This window comes from Callorhinchus milii, unplaced genomic scaffold (assembly GCF_018977255.1).
Source record: "Callorhinchus milii isolate IMCB2004 unplaced genomic scaffold, IMCB_Cmil_1.0 Scaffold14, whole genome shotgun sequence".
NCBI classification, from domain to species: domain Eukaryota; kingdom Metazoa; phylum Chordata; class Chondrichthyes; order Chimaeriformes; family Callorhinchidae; genus Callorhinchus; species Callorhinchus milii.
In genome coordinates this window covers 10,284,708-10,303,148 of record NW_024704755.1, presented here as the reverse complement: position 1 = coordinate 10,303,148, position 18,441 = coordinate 10,284,708, and the positions used below count along the sequence as shown (strand labels likewise).

The 18,441-nt window shown below is 36.1% G+C and overlaps 1 protein-coding gene across 18 annotated transcripts in view; it reads left to right on the top strand.

The window, feature by feature from the left end:
• rpgrip1l (RPGRIP1 like) overlaps positions 1-18,441 on the top strand; it is a 74,205-nt gene that overhangs the window by 23,269 nt on the left and 32,495 nt on the right. For all 18 annotated transcript variants that reach the window (XM_007889462.2, XM_042340449.1, XM_042340443.1 and 15 more), the window contains 8 exons: positions 384-530; positions 1,282-1,355; positions 3,955-4,094; positions 8,692-8,798; positions 9,060-9,110; positions 9,709-9,888; positions 13,240-13,357; positions 14,097-14,549. In XM_007889462.2, the coding sequence (XP_007887653.1) occupies positions 384-530; positions 1,282-1,355; positions 3,955-4,094; positions 8,692-8,798; positions 9,060-9,110; positions 9,709-9,888; positions 13,240-13,357; positions 14,097-14,549 (1,270 nt within the window). The remainder of the gene's footprint in view (positions 1-383; positions 531-1,281; positions 1,356-3,954; positions 4,095-8,691; positions 8,799-9,059; positions 9,111-9,708; positions 9,889-13,239; positions 13,358-14,096; positions 14,550-18,441) is intronic.

Genomic DNA, 18,441 nt, shown 5'->3' with positions numbered 1-18,441 from the left:
TCATCGCAAGCTCATAATCTTAACTGAAATTGCCTGTATAATATTTAACTAACATTGTTAACTGTAAAATATAGTGAACATTTAATAAGCTTTGCATTTAATAAAACATTTTATCACATCCTCAAAATGTTTCAAAGTGCTTAATAATAATAATAATAATCTTTGCATTTGATATAGTGCCTTATCACATCATTGAAACTTCTCGAAGCACTTCATAGAATATACTTTAAAGTGGATTGCCTGTGTAATTTGTGGATGAAATACTATAGAATGTAGTGACTGCATATTTGTAGGCAAATGCAAGGATTATTAAACTGAACATGTTTGTAGGATGTGTTTAGATGTGGAAGCAGTACACTATTGTTTGTTGTATTGTCTTGTAGAACCAGAGAACTATGAAAGCCAGTCATGATGCCTTTATGAATAAAGTGGATGAACTGAACACACAACTGAAAGAAGAACGTTGTAAATGCCTCTGCCTTGAAAAACAACTGCACTCAGCCTCTTTTTCTAGAAGAATAACAGAAGAGGTGGCTTTTTTTNAACACTTTTTTCATTGAAAATAAATATTTTGTTACTCATCAGAAGATAGTGAACATTGTATGAAGTAATATCGCAGAGGAAGTTACAAGTGGTTAATTCGGCCTTTGGGTTCCGAACACATCATAAACCACAAAAGCAAATCTTTTGAATGGTTTGTAACCGGATTCTGAACCTAGAGATTCGAGCACAGCTTTTAACTTCCTCTCCATTCTGCTAATTATAGTTAAATCCAAGTAAAATCACAACATTGGAACACTGAAATCCTAATCTAGAGAGACAGGTGATTTCATTAGCTTTGTCTGATAAAGAGGCACTGCTAGCATAGACAAGAATGCCTTACTTGGGTTTTAATATTGCATATACATTTTGCACTAAGCAAAGTTACAGTACAGAATTAGATAAAGTTAACTTGGCTCTGAATGTCATGACTATACTTTTAGTAACTATCACACACATCTTTTTTCCCCTTTGTAATTTGCACCCACCACATTTGTAGCTGGCTCCAGCTCGGGTTTCCAGCGTAAAGTGTATTGCCCAGCCCACTATTTATGCTGTATGTTTGGTGACAAATCGCTGCCAAAATCACAGTAACATCCTGGCAAAAGTGAAGTATAGACGTAGCATAAATAAGCCACAATCACAAATGAACAACTTAAGATGTTAAAGTGGGAAGCCAATGGAGGCTTATAGCATACAACCTTGTGGACTGTACATTGACATCCTTTTCTTTTTGATCAGCTACAAGAAAGGGTCACTGATCTACAAAAGGAAAAAGATCTTTTGAAGGAGAATTATGACAAATTATTTAACAGGTATACCAATGCACAATGTTACTGTCTTTAATGTATTACGGATCTTGTTTTTCCACAAATAGAAGACATTTCCAAAGCACCCCATCATCGATTCCTGTTCACTCCCAGTTTTATATCCTGTTATTTATTAACAAATATTATTTTGGTCATTGGTTTTAACTGTGTGTTGCTAATAAGTTTGCATTTATTAATGAGAACCTTGGTGTCGTAAGCATCTATTTTCATAAATACTTAGATGATGAACTGATTATTTAGTTTCATTGTGTGGGACCAAACATACTCCTTGCTGTGCCAGATGAACCAATTGTTAATGCGTTACCAGTAACCCATTCAATGGAATTTTGATCTTACCCATGATATTCCCCAACGTTTCCCTTTGAGTCTTCACCACTGCCTTAAATTTCCATGTAAGAGAGGAAAGGTACTGATAGTCTGAACTATAGATTTCTCTTTAGGCGTGCTCCTGCAGAATGGTGGTGGTGGTGGGGGGGGGGGTCCTGACAATTAATCCTTAGAATCCCGACTGTGTCATTCAGTTCAGTACATGTTCAGCTCACTCACTGTGAAGGTGAAAACCCTGCTGAGATTAAGCATTAAGCTGCTCAAATATTAGATTAGTTTTATTGCTGTAAAATTAATTGTTGCTATAAATTAATTAATTTTTTTAACCCACTAAGAAAGCAAGATTGTATTATTTTTTAAAAAAGGATCTGACCTTACCCTGTCATCACTGCTTCCTTTCTATTTTCTCTTCTTTCCCATTCTTTTATTTTTTAACTTTATTTTCTCCTTTGCATTTTCTACCTGCTGTTGCTTTTATTTCTTGCAGCTCAAAGCGGAAATGGAAGAAGTCAAGATGTAAACACTTTAGTATCCCCAAAACTATCAGGTTAAACCTCCCTGTGAGATCCATTGGTCTGGAAAAGAAGAGAAAAGGCAAAACTCAATCAATAAGAGCAGACTTTAGATGGGAGGGGAGTGGGTTTAGTTTGAGCTCAGGCTGGAAATCCATCACTGTACCACAAGATCTCTGAGGCCAGCAACTCTCAAATGTCAGAAAAGAATGGAGTTGCTCGGATATCGTTTGTTTTTATTTCTGTAAAATTAATCCTTACCCTCTAAAGAAGCGCAATTGCCAATAATTCTATTTTAAATAATTCTCTTAACTTGCACTACCACTCCTTTCTCTTCTTTTCTCTTCTTAGTCTGTTTTTTTTATTATTGTAACTTGTTTTCAGTGTTTTGGTATTCTAGATCCAGGGAAGGAGCTAGCAAAAGCATAGATGTGATGGATCAAATGGCCTCCCTCTCGGCTGCATTTCTTTGGTTTTATCCAGAATACGCTACAAAAGTTGTAAGAAGGGAATTTTACCCATAGATGCTATATTGCAGAAGAGGCAAAATCTCACTACAACAGAGTCCAATTTAAAATACTGTATTTGGCAGAGGATTTTATTTGTATGTAAACTTCTATATCGTGTCCCTTTCCTAAATGGAGTAGAATTCCCCTTTAACTTTTAATATAAAATGATTTCTTTGGATTTAGTCAAATTGAAACCATTTACTCGGTTAAGAAGGGACTTATCCATGAAATGCTGACTTGAGGGGCTGACATTCTTGTGGTGCTTGCTGTTGGGTCTGAATGCTCTTCTAAATCTCATTTTCCTGTTTTTTTCAGGATGAAACATATCCCAAAGCATAATTCAGTATTCATTTACTTTCTATATTTACATTTATATTGAATGCTCGCATTATTATTTCTTAATTGACATGCATAACTTGTTAAATGGTATTCCGCCCATTCCTTTTTAGTTCAACTAGCAAACTGAGTGTTAAGGGCAGTATATCTCCCTTTTAAAATTCTGATTCTTGTTATTTTACTGCTCCCTCCTGATTTCACATTCATGCAAAAATTCAGATTCAGATTCTGTTTAACCTGTGATTATTTTTGCAATTGATCTTCCATTTTCTTCAGTCTTTTAGTTTATTTTCTAGTTTCATTTTAAGCAAAACTTCTCCATCTGCTCCATCTTAGTGGGATAAATATTCACTTTGTGCACTGGTTGCAGTCATTCACTGACACAATGTTTGAGGCATTAAAAATGCTATTGCTTTGTGGTTCAATTTCCTTTGAACCAGCAGCTGTTCTTTAGTACTGCATCCTCCGCCAGCCTCTGAAAGCAACCAGGTGGGTAGTTTGGGTTATTTACATTGAGGGAATATTGGGGTTTGTATGCGGAAAGACTGGTTTTGTTATTCCCATGATGTTGGGTGATTTGGACCAATGTATTCCACTGGAGTGTGCAGCTGAGTTCCTTTCCTTGTCCCACAGATCTGAGTTATGCCAGCTTTTTTTTTGCTGGCCATGGATCTCTAAATTAAGGCCAGTGCCTTTGCTCATCCCACAAATCCTTTCATGTGATCTAACCGCAGCCTGAGCAAGGCGCCTTGGTTTCAACAGCAGCAGACCAGCATATGTTTGCTTAATTCCTGAGACATGATGACAGCAGTCTCTGCCACTAAGGCTTTTTTTTAAATTGTTATTCTCTGTGGAGGATTACTTCCAATAGTTCTTCACATGCCACATGTTGGGTTACAGTGCCTTTGACATGACACACGAACAACAGTGGAAGTTGAAGGAACAACAGCTGAAGCTACAGATTGCACAGCTCGAGACCGCACTGAAATCAGACCTGGCTGACAAAAATGAGATCTTGGACAAAATCAAACTGGAAAGAGGTATTTTAGCTGGTGAGACAAGTGAAGCCTGCAGGATCTGAATTTAATAGTACATTCGCAATCCTGATATAACTTTCCGTTTTTTGGGTACTCATTTTTCTAACAGTAAAACAAAATAGCAATACAGCTGAGTAGCTCTCAATGACATCCAGCCTACATGGATTAAAAAAATAATTTTCATTAAAATTTTTTTGTGGTAAGTCATTGTTAGAAAAAATGCGGAGAATAGCCACAAAAAATAAATAACCTATCCACCCCTGAGGGTTGATCCCAATCTTGTTCTCCCTGATATATACATGCACCATGCATCCAGCAGACAACCTGGACAAATAAACCGTAGCTTTTTTTTTTATCCCATTGCTTGCATTTCTTTTCATTTTGTATTTCACGTTTCTATCAACATATGGCTCTAGTTTTCAGCCCCCAAAGCTGATGATTATTGGACAATTCACAACCATTTATGTTGTGTTTATGGTGCACATTTTTGTGGTGAATGGCAGTCGAAAATACAGTTTAAAATGGGATTGAGTAGTATAAACTCACCAGTACAAATAAGTTGTGGTTCCTCCCCCAATGATCCTTTTAACATCATGGGATGCCCATTGGAAGTTTGACCAGATCTTTAATTAGTACTACACACACATGATTTTGCAATATCAGATCCTGCTTTGTTTTAACATTATCTGACCAATGTAATAAAGAGTGGTTTATATAAACAGAGACAAGTAAGTAGAAATTCTACTTAGGTCTAGACTTACTCTATTTTCTTAGCATTTCATAGCATCCAGAATTTGGCAAATTCTTAAATACTACCTTAATTTTGAAATCATTTTTTGTTTTTTCATTTCTTTTAAGAACTTACAGAAAAAAAGGTCTTCAAAGTTGAGACTGAATTCAACAATTTAATAAATTCTGGATCTCAGAAATGCTACTTAAATAAAGTAAATCGAGACCCAGGTGGAATTTCTCCCCAAAGAAATTTAAATTGGGGTTTCTACTCCATATTGCTTTACTGCTGGAAGCATTAATTTAAGTCGTGGCATTTATTGATAGTTGGAGAGCAATGCGCATTTTGGTGGTTGAAATATTAAACCATCAAAGTGGTAAATATGGTAGAATTGTGAAAAGAACATTGTTGCATCATTTTTTTTAATCAGCAATATGAAAAACATTAATGGTGATTGTTAAATTATTTCTAAAATGTCTCTCTGATTTTTGTCCCCATCAATGCTTTGAGAACCCCTTGGCTTTCAGACACTTTGCCCCCTCTTTCTGGAACTCTATCCTGGAGTTCCCTGACTTACCTTCTCCATCTTCAAAACCCACCATAAGATCTATTTTTTCAACTGTGATTTCAGCCACCTTTCCCACCCACCCCATTCCAGCTCGGGCTCCCAGTCAGTTGTGTGAAGCACTTTAAGAAGTTCTCCCGATATGAAAGGCACTACAGAAATATATACTGTTGTTGTAGTCGTCATTTTCTAATCTTAAACCATTTACATAGCCGAAAGCCATCTCTATTAGAAGATAAAGTGGGTTGGTCTGCATTATCTTTTTATTCCCCACTGAAATTGATATAGTTATTAGCACACAAAATACTGGTTTCTATCAGAGCAGTGCTCCATCCAGTGGCCTGGCCAAGAGCTGACAGGATGTATCTCACGACCGGCAGTCAATGCTGAGACCTGATGATAATTTTATAGTTTGGAGTCAGGTACGTTCACCAAGTAATATATTCTAGGCTTGAGATGTTAGGCTGCTTTAAACCTTTATTATAAAATAATTATTAAGAATCAGCAATATGCAGCAGTTATTTTGCCTCGATCCCCAAAGTTTTTATGTGAACTGGATCAAATAAGGAAGTCTTTTATATTACTTAGAATTGCTCTAGACTGTTGCTTCTTGGAGGTAAATGAGACTAATTCAAATAGGTAAGATGAGCTGGTGATTTTCCAAATTTCAGTAGGTTTGCCAACCTTACAAATTCTTACCACCCAGCGCCTTGGGACGTCCTCCCAATGTGAAAGGCGCTATACAAATGTAATCTTGTTGTGGTACATTTATTAACCATTAGAAAATCTCATCACTTTCGGAAGGATTTTGTGCCATTTTTGCCCCATCCATCCTGCAATTGCACAAAGTTTCTTGTAGATTAGGACAGAGGTCAGGAGCAGGAACTTTGGTTGATTCCCCGCCTGCCTCTCATCCACCTAAGATAGGGAGCAGTGAGGTCACTTGTTGGATCCCTCCTACTGGCCCTGGTGAAATCAACTAACTCAGCACAGACGAGGATTTGAACCTGTGACCTTCTGGTCACTCTCTTTGATTCAGTGGTACAACAGGCAGTGCCTTTACTCACTGTGCCATTGGAAAGGTCTTTTCACAGTGGTCATATAAAATATGGCTTGGTGTATTGGAAAAATGTTTTATCCTTAGCACTCCAAAAATCCCGCACTGATGAGGAAATGAACACAAAAACCTTTAATATTTTTATGTGGCTTATTATGTGAACTATAATTAGTCGCAATGATTAAGCTTCTAGTGGCTCACAAGGGTACAGGAGATCAATTCATAGCACAGCAGGGCAGCAAGAGCACACATAATGAAAGCAGCTGCAATACTGGGGCGAGGCAGAACTTTGCGTAATTTGTGCTCCCACTTTTAAAGTGTTTGACATGGCAGAAGTATCTTTAGCTAATAACGTTACATCAACATTAAGATTGGTAGGAAATGCAACAAATCTATGATTTTAGGCATTGGAAAATCTAGAACTACCGGTGGATTTTTTTNAATGAGAATTATGCTGTTTGATAGAGTGTGTATAAGATACTGCAGTTTGAATGCAACTGAAAGTCAAAATACATTGTGCCACAATCTTGGGAGTGAGTGTTCAAGTCTTACTGCAGAAGAAGTCAGATGGTCTAGAAAGAGTTAAGAAATGACCATCTGTAAAATGTTAGAACGTTCCAGAATTACACTGTAAGCAAAATAATACCCTGCAGTTGTATCATGTTTTTAATTGTAGTGTCTCTGCTGAACAATTATGATATATTATTCTTTAAATAAAAAAGTCTGTTAAGGAAGTGGGCACCAAACTAAAATGCAGACTGCACAGAAAATTGCCCAAGATAGCAATGATCCCACTTTTATTAGTAAAAGTACTGCAGTTGTCATTATCATGGGTACGTAGAAGGGTTTAAGGTTTGCATTTTATCAACTTTTTAAATTAAAGTAAGTTACATCCATTTGCACACACAAATACACAGTCATCACACTTTACAGTAAAATCCTGTGAATCATTTGTGTCACTGCTTCATTGCACAAGATAATCTTTTTAAATTGCAGTGCATGGAATAAAATTTGTTTGTATTCACAAATTCAGGTGTGTAGAATGCTGGAAAAAAACTATTTTAGACTTAGTATCTTGTAACCATACATTGGTTCATCATAAGTGCATGTCTGATCAATCAATCAAAATCTAGCAACCCAGCCTATTTTGCCATCTAGAATCAATTAATAATCTTGACCATGAAACTTTGTGCCGAGCAAATTTTTTTTGCTTAGATGACGTTAGCCAAGTTTACAGACCACATTGCTCACACTCAGCGACTTTTGGCACCTCGCTTTCAAAAGAACACTGTGTTGGAAAGGGATGAAAGACTGAGCAACAAGGACTCCCAAGTTAGATAACCAGAGCTGAACTTGTTTTCGTTGGAGAAGATTGAGGAAGGGATATAATCCATGAACTATATTTTGCATGGTGGGTGGTATAGACAATGAAGCTAAATAAATAATCCTTCCATTTGATATTAGTGTTTTATCACATTGTCAGAATGTCTCAAAACACTTCACAGGATTTACTGTAAGGTATAGTAACTGTGTACATTATAGGTGAATGTGGTAGCCAATTTGTCCCAGAAACAGCCATGATCAATTTTATGTGGGACATTGTTGGCTAGGACTGAGAGAAATTCAAACCTTGTCTTTCTGAATACCACCATGGGATCTTTTACATCCGCCTGAGCAGGCAAACGGGCCCTGTTTAATGTCTTGTTCAAAGGATGGTACTTATCACAATGCAGCACACTACATTGGAGTATAAGCCTAGACTAAGTTCAAAGTGGGGCTTGAACCCACCCTTCTGACTCACAGATGAGATCCTGCCTTCGGAGCTAGACTGACAGTCAAACTCATGATGTGCTTTTTTCAAATGTTTCACATTCTTGGTTCTGAGATCCTTATTTTTCTACTGATTTTATTTAATTTTAGGGGTGGGAGGACTCAACCGTGTAAATTAAGAGTCTTTATCACAAGGTACTGAACTGGATTTAAACCGTTTGGGATAGAAGATCATAACCTCTAGAATTATCAGTATTATTTCTAATATCAAAAACAAATGGCAACTTGATGTAGAAACTGTTTCTCAAAAGGAATGATAGAGAGCATGCACTTCATGACTATAACTGGGCTGCTCTTGCTTTCCTCTGGAGACACAGTTTTAGATACTGTCATTGTTACATATTTTGCTTTAACACATTGCTGTTTGTCTTGGGGTTTGTCTTGCTGTTGTTTACATTTGTTGTCTGATGAATCTCAGAACAAAATGAGCGACTCTCCCAGGAAAACAAAGAACTCCAGCTCCACTATCTACAACACAAGCAACAGCTGGATGAACTCAAAGACCGTATGAAGTTCTTCACCAAAGTAAGTTATTTTCTTGAACTGAATATATATCTCCCAGTATGTGACAATGGAATGGCTGAAATGTTTTATGCATGGAATGAGTGCCCTGGCTTTATGCATCATAAAATCTAAGGAAAAAAATGCAAAAATGTGATAGTTTATTTATTCATGATATTCAAGCCAAGTGTCATATTTGGTGAGAATCTACTATGTTATTTTCAGCTATCCCTGTATTATTCATTTCCATCTGATAATGCCCTTTATTGACTATTTTAATTTCAGGAGAGTGATATTGATGTGGCTGAATTGAGCGAAGCACTGATGCTCATAAAGGTAATGCAAAGAAGTTGATCCTTCTTCCAATCCTTGCCTGCTCTGAGGTCTAATAACAAGCTGACCCTCATATGCCCTGATTGGAGTGACTGGCATTTCAAGAGGGCTGCTTCATTGGAGTACCTTCAAGTGGCTAACGGGGCTTGCTCATGCATATGCAAATGTCAGAAAGCTTGGCAGAGCAAAGGGAGAGAAGAGCAAGATTAAATTTATTTGGAACGTGCGCGTATTTCATTATTGCAACAAAAATGAATTAACCCACAACCAGAAACATTTGCTTAACTACATAAATATTTTATCTCTATTATTGGTGGGAAATTATCTTTTGGTAATGCAGTTTTGTAAGTAATGCAGTTTTCTCCAACAGCAAAGTGCAGAATAGAATTGTAACCAATTAGGGACTTAAGTATTGGATCATACTTACAAATGTTGTCCAGCTAAATCACTGAAATACATAAAAACAAATCTAGCTGTAATCACACAATTCTTGCACAATTTTGCTGTTCGACAATTGTGATGTTGTTAGCAATGTGGTGCAGAAAGCTGCTAAGGAGTAGGAGTGCTTCCATCAGTCTCAGGTGTTTAATACTGTTATTAGGTACGCAATAATCAGAAGAAAGGAAACCTTGAATTCCTTGAGAAGCTGGAGGATGACATTAATAAAGATTTGGAGCGTTCGATGAGAGAGCTACAGGCAAGACATGCAGAAACTGTGCAGGAACTTGAAAAAACAAGAAATATGTTAATCATGCAGTACAAGATTAATAAGGACTATCAGGTAATTTTGTCTTTTACAAAGATGTAGCAGGTGTCCCCAGCAGATTATTATTTCACTAAGATGAAACACACGCAGATGACTATTTAATACTATAAGCGCTCTGGCTCTAAGCCATATTCAATACGTCAAAAAAATTATTGAAACATTTTTATACTCTAGACATTTTGTTTCACTTTTCTAGGGTTTTGGGTACAGTTAATCCTTACAAACCTTATACAAGTAATCCTCAATAATATTTATTCACATAAAATGTGTTCTTCTATTTCCTGGTTGTGAATAATATTTTGATATGTACACAATATACTTGGAGGGTGCTGCCAATCCTATTTGCTTTATTTATAATTTTATTTTATTTGGAAAATGCAGAACTTGTATATCTGTAGTGAATGTGTATTCTGTAGGCAAATACCGTCAATTTGCACACAAGAGTTGTCCCAGTTATGAAGTGAATAATCATGTTTTTCTGGGGGAATAGTTGGCCACCTGAGAAATTCCATTCTCTTTTTGATGGTTTTACGGAGAGAAAGTGGGGGGAGTGAGAGTGACAACATCGAATTTCAGGCAAATAACTTGAGAAATTAAATAATATTTTCTGCAGTAACTGATGTAAAACGTTTTCATAAACCTATAAAGTGCAACATTTATTTAGATCAAGCAGGCGCTAGAAATATGGTAGACTTTTCAAAGGTAATTGGATAAGTACTTGAGGAAAAGTAATATTACAGGATATGAGAAAAGAGTAGCGATGGGATTAGACTTGTTAGCTGCAGTGTGGGAGCTAGCACTAGCAGGGGCCAAATGACCTTGTATGCTGTAAATATTCTATGATTCTGTGAAGTCTAATTCCATTACATCATTTACTGTAGTTCCACGTGGTTTCCTCATCCTTGTTTAGAAACAGAATATTTTTGTATGTAGATTAGTCAAACCTTATAATGTATTTAACCCCCCCCAAATTAACTGCAACCCAGTTTTGCTCCCTGTCCATTTGAATGTTACAAATTACTAACATTGAGGGGAGGAAAAGTGCTGAAAGTGGGGAAAAAAAAGAGAGAAAGCAACAATATTTTTCCATCTAGCTAGACCATACTTTTTCAGTGACAGATATAATAAATTGTGGCCAGAAGAGCTTCAGAAGTGTGATTGCCACTTATTGTGGTGAATGTGGAAGTAATTACATTCTAAAAACGGCAAATTAAATATTTGGGAGTGCCCTAAATATGCTGCCAATTTGAAGCATTTTACAGATTAATAGCACAAAAATAACGATTGAGCTGAGGTTGACAAGTCTGAGGAACAGAACATCTTAAAAGACTATTTTTATTTAATTTTTGTTTAAATAGATTGCACTAGCGTTAAATAGAAAAGGTTAATGGTTAACATTATCGTGTCTATTTAAATTAAAGCTTGGCTTGCCATTCTGGACAAGAGAAATTTTTAAAAAAGAGAAAATATGGTCATTCTTCTCACTGAAAAAACATTAAATTACTAATTACAGCAAAATAATTCAAAATAAAATAAATGCTTCTGCATTTTGAAGATGATAAATATAATTGCTATGAAATAATAATCCTTGCATTTGATATTGTGCCTTACCATGTCTTTGAGACTTCTCGAAGCGCTTCACAAGATATACTGTAAAGTGAGTTGACTGTATATTTTGTAGGTAAGAATGCACAGTAAATACATGTAGTTGAGAAGACAGTAATTTAATTGCATGACAGTTATTCTGCAATGAGACAGACTCTTAGGAGTGCTTTTTGGGGAAAAAAAATTACACTGACTTAGTTATTAAATACAAGGCAGGCTACTGTATCCCTTTTACCTTCCCAGTCCGCTTGATCCTGAAGCTTATAAAATCAAGAAAACCATTTAAAGCACGATAAAATGTAAATTTATTTTAGGACTTATTACAAAATCCCATTAGTGATTCCCTATATTAAATATCTTGGTAAATGGTAAATCTGCCATTGCTATGAAAATACCTAATTTTGTGATTTGAAAGGGCTCTTACAGAGGATGGTAATAGCAATATTGAAACTCAGTGATCCAAAACTTCTAACATTAGTGGGAAGTAAATAGGAAAGCCTGCATTGTCACTGAATAAGAGCCATTCAGATTGATGAAGCAGCTGGTACAATTGGAACGAAGGAATTCACATTTTCAAAACTGAGGTGAATAGATATTTGTTAGGTCAAGGTATCAAGAATGTGGGACAAGGGCAGGCTATTGGTTTTGAGGTACAGATGAGTCATGATCTTATAGAATGGCAGAACAGGCTCGAGGGGCTGAATGGCCTACTCCTGTTTACAGGAGCAGAAAAGATCATTGTGGTCCAACTCAAGGAACAATTCACCTCCTCAAGTCTGCTTTATCTATTTGAACTAAAGGGCTGTCCTTTCTTTTCATTCATTCTGAAATTAAGAAGTAGACAAAATTAGTTATGTGTAAAGGAATAGCTTTAAAAGTACAACAGTTACAGGAACCACAATAACATTAATAATAATCCTTGCATTTGATACAGTGAAATACATTTGCAGGAAATAAGGTTATCGATGCCTTGAGAACCCATTTCTTTTCATGCTTCATTTTAATATAAGGGTCTGAGGTAACAGACCCAAAGCCACATGGTGACGGGGTCGTCCTTCCTATACAAATGGTTCGTGTTTTCTTTAAATATTCGTATTGGTTCATCTTTTATGATTCAAAGCTTTCCCCTTTCCATTGTAATTTTGTTTCCTGAAAATGTAAACATGTTCACATCTGTACAGCTGCTCACTAACATTCACTCACTGATGTAAGATTTAAAGTAGCACATTTAAAAATGACCACAGATCTGGAAATAAACTTGTCTAACTCTTAATAGGACAAGCTTCTCCCAGTGAATGTTCTGAACATAGCTTCAGTTATTCATTCTGCCAATTAATTCTACTTATCCAGTTTCTCACGCTTCATGGACACCTCAGTAAGTCAGCTGATACCAGTTAAAAACTGGACCTTATCATTTGTACTAGTGATATAATTTGTAGTAGGAAAAGTTCAAAGCCATTTACAACCAGTAAGTGAGTGTAGTTGGACTGAAATCTGCAACACTGTAAATGCTTTTTTTTAACAGCGAGCAGAGTTCCGTGCCAGTAAATGGCAAGCCATAAAAATAGCAAAGAAATGAATATTCACAAAGAAAATGTTACTGTTTTGAAGAGATAAGTCAATTGTGACATTTTGTAACCTCGTTTGTGTTAGTATATGATTTTTTACAAAAATATTAACTTGACAGGTGTACCTGTACATACGTTATCACAGGTTTGCAATATTCTATCTTAATTGTTGGCATATGGTTTTTAACTTCAGAGTGAGGTTGACACTGTGACACGAAAGATGGAAGATAACAAACGGGAATATGAGATGAAACTGGATCAATACGCACAACTGCTCGACATTAGGGCTGATCGAATCAGAAAATTGGAAGGTATGAGTAAACTTTTTTATAAAAAGACAACTTTCAGTGTAAAAATATAGTTGGCTCCAGAAGTGAAATTTAAGATTGATTCTCTGTAAAATGTGCCCAGAATGGGCCCCGGGTTTGATTCTTGATTTCCCCTAGATTGATTTTCTGCCTTTAGGAAGTCAGTGTTAAAAAGTATCACAAGGACAAAATGTTATCACATAAATGACTGGATGCTACAGTAATGCTGCTTACTTTACAGCAATTTATTAAATGGACACATACTGCATAGTTTTGGTCACTTACTCCCATAGAAATCCAAAACTACATCTACTTTTGCTCATGAAATCATTTTTTAAATTGCTTCATATTGGAGGGCTATATCGCTCAAGGTTTACAAAGGGTTAACTATGCTCCCAAAGTGCTATAAAAGCAATATCATTAGCAGACCATCAACCAGTCATTTCCTGTTGAAAGTTTTAATTAAGTTGTCTCTACTGTGTGTTAAAAAGGCCTATGGTATGCAGAGTTTCATCTGATTTATCCCAGAATAAATGTCAAATTGTAATCCCTGCATAAAACCAATATTCTAAGAATTTATAGAGCTATTTTCAATCTTCTCTGCTGAAAAAACTTCGTAAAAAAAATTGATAACAATGGTGTTTATATCCTAGACCATCTGTTTGCCACATAGAGAAAATCTTATCCTCTATTGCTTTAATGAAAAATATGGAAAAATTGCATCTGTTTTCATCTATTTCAGCCCAACTCAAAGACATAGCCTACGGGACCAAACAGTTCAAATTCAAACCAGAAATCACAGCTGACGATAAGGTTGATGAATTTGATGAAACTATCCACTTAGAGCGTGGAGAAAACTTATTTGAGATCCATATCAACACATTGATCTTCTCCCCCGAAGCTCTGCAGGCTTTCAGTGAACAAGAACCTGCCACCTTTTGCACCTTTGCATTTTACGACTATGAATTACAGTCAACCCCTGTAGTGCATGGGCTGCAGCCAGTGTATGACTTCACATCTCAGTATATTGTCCGAGTAGATGACTTCTTTCTACAATATTTGCAGAAAAACACAGTAAAACTAGAGTTGCAATTCACATTCGGCACAGACTATGAAACCATTGCAGTATGTCAGTTACGAATGCATGAGATCCTTGAAAAGAATGGCAGAATATTTGGCACAACAAATTTGGTTGGTGAGTAAATTGCTCCACTTAACATCTCAAATGGCATATATTAACTTATTTGTTGATTATAATCCTTCAGCATGTAATTGTAAAAGTTCCAATTCTCTATGCATTTCTTTCATGAGGTATGTTAATATGAATGTTTTCAAGACGCATTCCATTCTGATCACTATCTGTATCCTTACAGTAATTTGAAAGGAAATGATTTCCTAAATTCAGTAATTCCCCCTCTTGCAACAAACATTTCAGTTGCGCTGTTATTGTTTGCATAAATCTCAGCTTTTTGTTCCTAGATCACTCCTTTACAGAGAGGAGTGGAGATACAAATTTACGCAATATCCCCTTTTCTGCTATTCCATCACATTTACAGCATTGTTAAGAGCATTGCATTCTGGTTTCAGGTTACGTATTTTTAGGATGTATCATCAGGGTGTGGTATTCAAACAAACTTTGGTCCACAAAATACAGTCAATTTACCTTACAGTATATTCTGTAAAGCTCTTTGCGATGTATTGAAGGCTCGATAAAGCGCTATATCAAATGCAAAGATAGTTAAAACGTGAATATTAATTTCCTGTGACATTTGTAATCTTCATTAATTGCATATTTTTGATAGCATTTGAAAAACAGTATGTGAAGGTTTTCAACTCTGACATTCAAAGAAAGGCCACATGGAACAATTTTGGTCACGCTCACGATCTATCCATTTCCAGTCACTAATTGTAATGCCAATAACCTAGAAGAATTATTTTAACCAAATGTTAAAAATATGCTTTAATTAAAACACTGGGATTCTTCAAAAAAAGCACTTCTAATTCTTCCAAGTGTTCAGTTTGCACAACTGCAATCTTGCAATATCATGGGAATATGACAATATTATAGTGTATGTTTTTTTAGTGGGAACCATACATAATAAGTTAGGTTCTGTTGGATATTTTGGCATACAAAGGACTGTTACAAAATGGAGTTATTGTTTGTAGTTGATCAGTTAGTTCAGTTGTGTTTAGTGTGGGAAATGTATAAATAAATCATATATATAACCCTAGGCTTAGTATAAAGTTGGAAATAAATATTGGTTTTAGTCAAATGTGATTCTTTTGGCTAATAATCCATAGTTGGTGTAGCAGAGGCTTGTTGGCACTAGTTTTATGTACAATAGAGTGACTTATTTTTCTTAATAAAGAACACAACCATTGTAAAATCTGAACAAAATTATTTTTTCTTTTGTGTGAAATGCCAGAATATATTATAGGAGGAGATTAGTATGTTTCAAATCAGCTAAATGGAACTCAGATTGTAAAAGGAAAGTTAATGCACTGCCAAAGAGAAACAGAGATGGACCATGTGGTTTTTTGTTCTTTCTTTCTGTCTGTACCGTTATTTAAACCACTGGGAAATAATAAACAGTTGTAGTTTTTTTATTATTTTATAGTTTTGGCACTTGTGGATCTAGATTCTGTGTGGTTGTTCCAAGTTCCACAAATGAGCTTGTTTATTAGTAGATGTTTGCTTTCGGAATAAACCTAATGAGCATTATGGATTTAATATAAAAGGTATACAGAAAAACATGATTAGCATTCTGACACAGCAGATGGAAGCAATCTTTGTGACAGTAATGCAGTGGAGACATTTTTTGAAAAAAAACTCAAGATTAACTCTGTCTTTACAGTAACTTTTTTAAATGGCTCCATCTACGGATGAAATTTCATCCTTTTTAAAATTAAGTTTTTTTTACCTCACTCTGACTTTGTCTGTATATAACATTAAGAGTTCTGTTCTTGCCTACTTGCCCAAATAGGAGTTCAGTATCTTATTCCATATTAAAATGGAGGTCAAATTGTGTTTCAGATCTGCTCACATCTCAGCATAGATACATTAAGACTTATAATTCAGTATTGTCCAGTTGTAAGTCCCAGTGGAAAGATTTGATCATTTTGGCAAGTGTTTTTTTTTCCTTTATTGTTTGTATTTTTATTCTACTTGTAAATTCAGTTCCTAAATTCGATAACCGATTGCTGAAGTGTGAGACATCAGCTATTTCTGTATTTATAGTATCGAGTCCGGCGTAAACCTGCAAAAAGTATTCAGAGCTATTTATTGCAGGAACCAATGTCCTGTCGTAAAGCAAAATTTACTTTGGATTTTGCTTTAAATGCATTTTGTGCTTTTTGGAGGGGCTAGTATAATTTTACATAATGTATGTAAAGCTTACTTTATTATAAATATAACTTTTGTCAATTTTCATTGCTTAGTTACAGATTGGATTGCTTTTCAGCCGAAGAGGCACAAAATTTAATATAATTCCACATTGATAATTCTCATTGGCGTCTCTTTTGAAGCAATGCGCAAAGCTTTCCAGTTTGCTAACATTTTCTCATACAAGACTTATTGGGTTCCTTGGGGAATCTTTCAGTCCCCTTTCACATTTCCTGCTGTGGAACTTCAAATAGTGATGAGGGGACGTCCAAGCTAAGACAAGCCTCTTCTGACTCTTTAAATTACAGACAGACAGGGAGGGAGGGAGGGAGGGACGAAAACAAACTCAGGGGCTGTCAGTCATACCTTTAGTTTGGTTTTCAAATGCATATAACAAATTATCAAGCCTAGCTACCTAATTTCCAATGCTACTTTTTCCAAATAAAGGATAGCATTAACCTTCCCCAGCATAGTTTTAGCTGAAGAGGAACTTTAAGTTGCCAAGATTTAGTTCCGGGCTTCATTTAAAGGCACAAATTCAAAAGCCAGTACCAGTGTTTGGAGTGCTACATTACTCTGAAAAACTTTGGTCACCTGGGATTTCAGTCTCTCTGCCCCCACACTCTGGAACTCCATCCCACGGTCCCTTCACCTTGCTTTCTCCCTTGCCTCCCTTCTCTTCGATCGTGTCTTTGGTCGCCCTCCCACCTCTCTGCCTTCCCTCACCCCTACAGCACCCCTCCCCCATGCTCGGGCCCTGACACCTGACTTTTCAGCGCTTTGGGACGTCCTCCCGACGTGAAAGGCGCTCTATAAATGTAATGTTGTTGTAGTTGTTGTTAAGGCATAATTCAGGCTTTTGGATTTTCTCTTTGAGCAGGACCAGGTTTTTGTAATATAAAGAAACTTGGCAAATGTTTAATTGTTTGCCCTTCAGAGGAAACACACACACAAGAGAAGCAGATTTCTGTTTCTCTCACCTGACAGCATTTTCATTTTTAAGATCTTAAGTCTGAATACAAAGTCTGATGCATTAGGAAGATAGACTGCAAATGCCCATGCAGGAAATTTTTAAAGCACTCACCAAGGATACATGGCTTTCCATAGTCTAGTAGTTGGACGATTGACCCTTTTTTGTTTCAGAGTGGTCAAAACTAACCTTTGACTAATCGATTATGAAGGACATTTGTTTAGGCTCTTTAATTTCCAAACAAATCTTTTGATTATCAAGGCTATCAAATGCGATTAGAATCCCCTCAAGCCATTGATTTATAGAACTGCAAAACAATTTACTCTGATAATAGAAAAAGTATCTTTGACACAAATTGAAATCAGATGACAACTGCCAAAAATAAAATCCAGGTGTAAAAGCTTCCTGCTCACTCTGGCCTGAATGATCTGAAATCATTGTGCCAAAGACACAAATATTTTTTGACAGTGTTGTGGTTAAGCTGTTTTATTGGAATTATAATAGTTTTAATAGATGTGAAAGATACATAGTGGTACACTCAATCAGCAGCAACATCCAGTAACTTTCTTTACTTGTACTTTTGTATGCAGTTCTCAAACACAAGTCTACTTACCAACATGAATATTATGATGGATAGCATTGCAGTGATCTGAATTTTGACCATTCTTGACTATACAATTGGATTAATGATTGAAAGATTGGACTGAAGATATCAACCTCTTCTGGCCGGCCGCA